At 53.0% G+C, this 3,223-nt stretch overlaps 1 protein-coding gene across 1 annotated transcript in view; it reads left to right on the forward strand.

Annotated features, from left to right (window-relative positions):
- Positions 1 to 3,223, forward strand: part of FAM193A (family with sequence similarity 193 member A) — a 69,670-nt gene that overhangs the window by 16,477 nt on the left and 49,970 nt on the right. Inside the window, exon 4 of the mRNA XM_011374716.2 lies at positions 2,982 to 3,216. Coding sequence (XP_011373018.1) covers positions 2,982 to 3,216 — 235 coding nt within the window. The remainder of the gene's footprint in view (positions 1 to 2,981; positions 3,217 to 3,223) is intronic.

The following is a 3,223-nucleotide window of genomic DNA, read 5'->3' on the forward strand; positions in this document are numbered from 1 at the left end:
AGAGGCAGCGTCCCATCTGCGAGGTGAGAAACGGAGGCTCTGTGCGGTCCGCAGCAGGAGAACCTCCCTGCGCGCAGGCAGGGTCCGCTGTGCCAGGCCTGCCCTGGGCGTGTCTCGCGTGTCTCACGGGAGTGGCTGACAACGCGGTGTCTGCTGCTCAGAGGGCACCTCGTGCTCGTGACAATGCAGGATTGGAGGTGCACGTGATTTTTATTCTTCCTTATAGATTGTAGCATCTTTTTTCTTTTTTTAAAATGTTTCAAATAAAAGCAATAAATTTGAGCTAGACATTTCATGGATTGATTCTCACGTTGGTTTCTTTTTCTCACGTTTTGAATGCAGCACCTTCGGGGGTTTTATGAACTCTTCTTCGATGTACACTGGAGCTTGCCCTGGAGGCAGGAGTGGTGGCTGGCCATGGCTTGTGTTAACTATTTGGTGCATTCGGCCAGTGTGTCCAGGGTTTGACCTGTGGACCTGTGCTGTTCCATGACATGGTTCCAGGTGGTGTGTGCCTTTTTCAGAAGTTAGAGTTTCCTAGTGAGTGTTAGGAAAAAGTATGTAATCTGCACATCAGACCCACACTTCACAGCTTACGAATACTTAGGAAGAAAATAAAGTAAAATAAAAGACAGCTGAAAGAAAACATTTAAATACTAGCGCAGGTGAGGGATGTTACGGCAGGGATTATGAAGGTGAGGGTTTGGATTGCTGAGGTTGGGGACAGTGTGACTCTAACACAATAAATACCCTGTGAAAGTGCCTCGCCCCCATTAGAGGTGTGTGTATGCCGTGTGTGCTGTACTTTCCTGGTCTTTGTGTCCAGAACACTCCTTTTTGCTGCTTAAATGCCGATAGATGTCAGAAAGGGCCATCTGCGAAGCTCGCATCCAGGAGCTGCACAGCTGGTGGCGCTACCCTGGCCTCCCGCATGCTGCCCCTCGCCCCCCGCCTCACCTCTTCGTGCTCATACCTCCGTTTCTGCCGCGGGGCCTTTGCACTTGCTTTTCTCTCTGTCGGGGTCGGGCTTCCCTTTTTGGGGTTTTTCTTTTTTCTCCCTTCCCTCACTCCCGTTAGTCTCCAGTCACCTGTCTGAATCCGAGGGCTCCCCCACCCCCGTCACTCTTTACCCTGTTACATTTTTTTTTGTTATGTTACCGCCACTGCCTAGATTTACATTGTGCATGCGCGTGAATTCAAAGCGCCGTGAGGACAGTCTGTTTACCTGGCCTCCTCACTGCCGCCGCCGTGGGTGGCCTCCCACACACGAGTGCCAGCGTGCGTTGGATGTGCGTGCGAGTGAGTCCGCAGCAGCGTTAGCACATTTCTCACTCTTGGTTGTGTAACTTTTCAAAATCTGTCGGCGAGAGTACCACACAGTCATTTCATTAAATTTATGAGATGCAGAGATGGACAAAGAAGTAGGGTACAGACGTGCGCACAGTCTCACTGTGCCGACGGAGGAGGCATCCAGTCTGTGTTTAAGTTCGAGGGTCCCTGTGTCATTTGAGTCTTGCGTGGCTTTCCTTTAAACGGGTGAAATACATTCTGTTTCAGAGGACAGTTGTTACACTAGATTGTTCTGCCAAAAACTTAATTTGCCTATCTGAAACGTACTAACCGCAGCGGGAGTTCCACCAAGTTTTACTCTTTTTCTAGCCACATGTTATATAAGACGGGATCCCCAGCACCCGGGCTGTGGACCAGTACTGGTCCGTGGCCCGTTAGGGACCTGGCCGCACTGCAGGAGGTGAGTGAGCGAAGCTTCAACTCTGTTTGGAGCTGCTCCCCAGCTCCACCTCAGATCGTCAGGCATTCGATGCTCATAGGAGCAGCGGTCCCTGGTGCCACAAAGGCTGGAGACTGCTGAATAAGGCACCCCTTGTTCCGTTGCAGGATTCTACTAGGCTCTTGTCTCTTGAAGCCTAGGTGGTGTGGTAATTTTAAAATGGACTAGGTGACGACTTAAGGTTTTCCCTTTGGACTAAACGTGGTGTCCAGCAGGTGAAAGTATCCATTATATAAAATCCAGGAACTGCAGCTTGATGGGTTTCACAGCTCGTGTCTAATAAAGTGCCCCCCTCCGCCCCGGTGCGGGGCTGTGGGCAGATGGGGCTGCTGCTTGGGTGGTCCAAGGCGTCCGTCCCGGGCTCCTCGGAGGCACGCAGGTGCAGTGATGCCAGGTACTGTAGCGCGAGTCAGGAAGGAAATTCACAAAAGCGTTATGTGGCCTGGTGGGGGGCACATGTTAATTCTTTTTTAGCGTTTCAGCTTACAAATTTTATTTTATGTACTTTTATTGTTTTTTTTTGATGGGGTAATTAAAAAAGAGATACACTGTCTCTAAGTTTCCTCTGATCATAAAAATAAGCCCTCTTGGGTTGTGTACTGACTTCTGGAAAGAAGGGAGGAGCAGCCTGCCCAGCCCTCCAGCCTCAGGACCCTCTGTTGGGGTCGTTTTTTTCACCTGTTAGTTAACACATCGGCATTCAAAAATAACTGTCTTCAGTCTCCTGTGTTTTCAATAGTCCAGTGCTTGAGGAGGCGCATCTGAAGCCAGCTGCTGAGGCGCTGGTGTGTCCTCTCTGCCACCTGCTGGCTGTGTGAGTTCCAACAACTTACCCAGCCTGTGCGGGCCTCAGTGCTCAGTACTGGGAGATGGGGCCCGCCAGGCGGGGTGGCTGAGTTGGTACGTGTGGGAGACAGAGCCCGCGCAGAGTAAGCTGGCAGTAAGTGTCGGGTTTTCTCTCCGTTAACGGGGGACCTGGGGAAGCTGCAGACAGGCTGCCCGGTCCCCGTCTGTTGAATGGGGTGGTTGATTGTACCTCTCACGAGTCGTGAGAAGGTGGTGTGGTGGTCATCGTTGCAGGTGGGCTCCTGTGGAAAGGCTTCAAGAGAGTTGCTCACAGATATAAAACGGCCCCCTCGAGGGGACCTGTGGGGGACCCCGGGGGAGTGGTGACACTCTCTTTTCTGTGCAGGCTCTGCGAGAGGGACCCCTACCAGCTGTACCAGCGGCTGGAGCAGCAAGCCAGAGAGTACGTGCTGGAGATGAAGGTCCGGCTCCTGCGGCAGCTGTCGGCCGCGTCCAAGGTGAAGGCACCCGCGTCCCTGCAGGGCCCCCCGCAGGCGCACCGCTTCATCTCCCTGCTGCTCGAGGAGTACGGCGCGCTGTGCCAGGCCGCCCGCACCGTCAGCACCTTCCTGGGCACGCTGGTGAGAG

This window comes from Pteropus vampyrus, unplaced genomic scaffold (genome assembly GCF_000151845.1).
Source record: "Pteropus vampyrus isolate Shadow unplaced genomic scaffold, Pvam_2.0 Scaffold253, whole genome shotgun sequence".
Classification (NCBI taxonomy): Eukaryota; Metazoa; Chordata; class Mammalia; order Chiroptera; family Pteropodidae; genus Pteropus; species Pteropus vampyrus.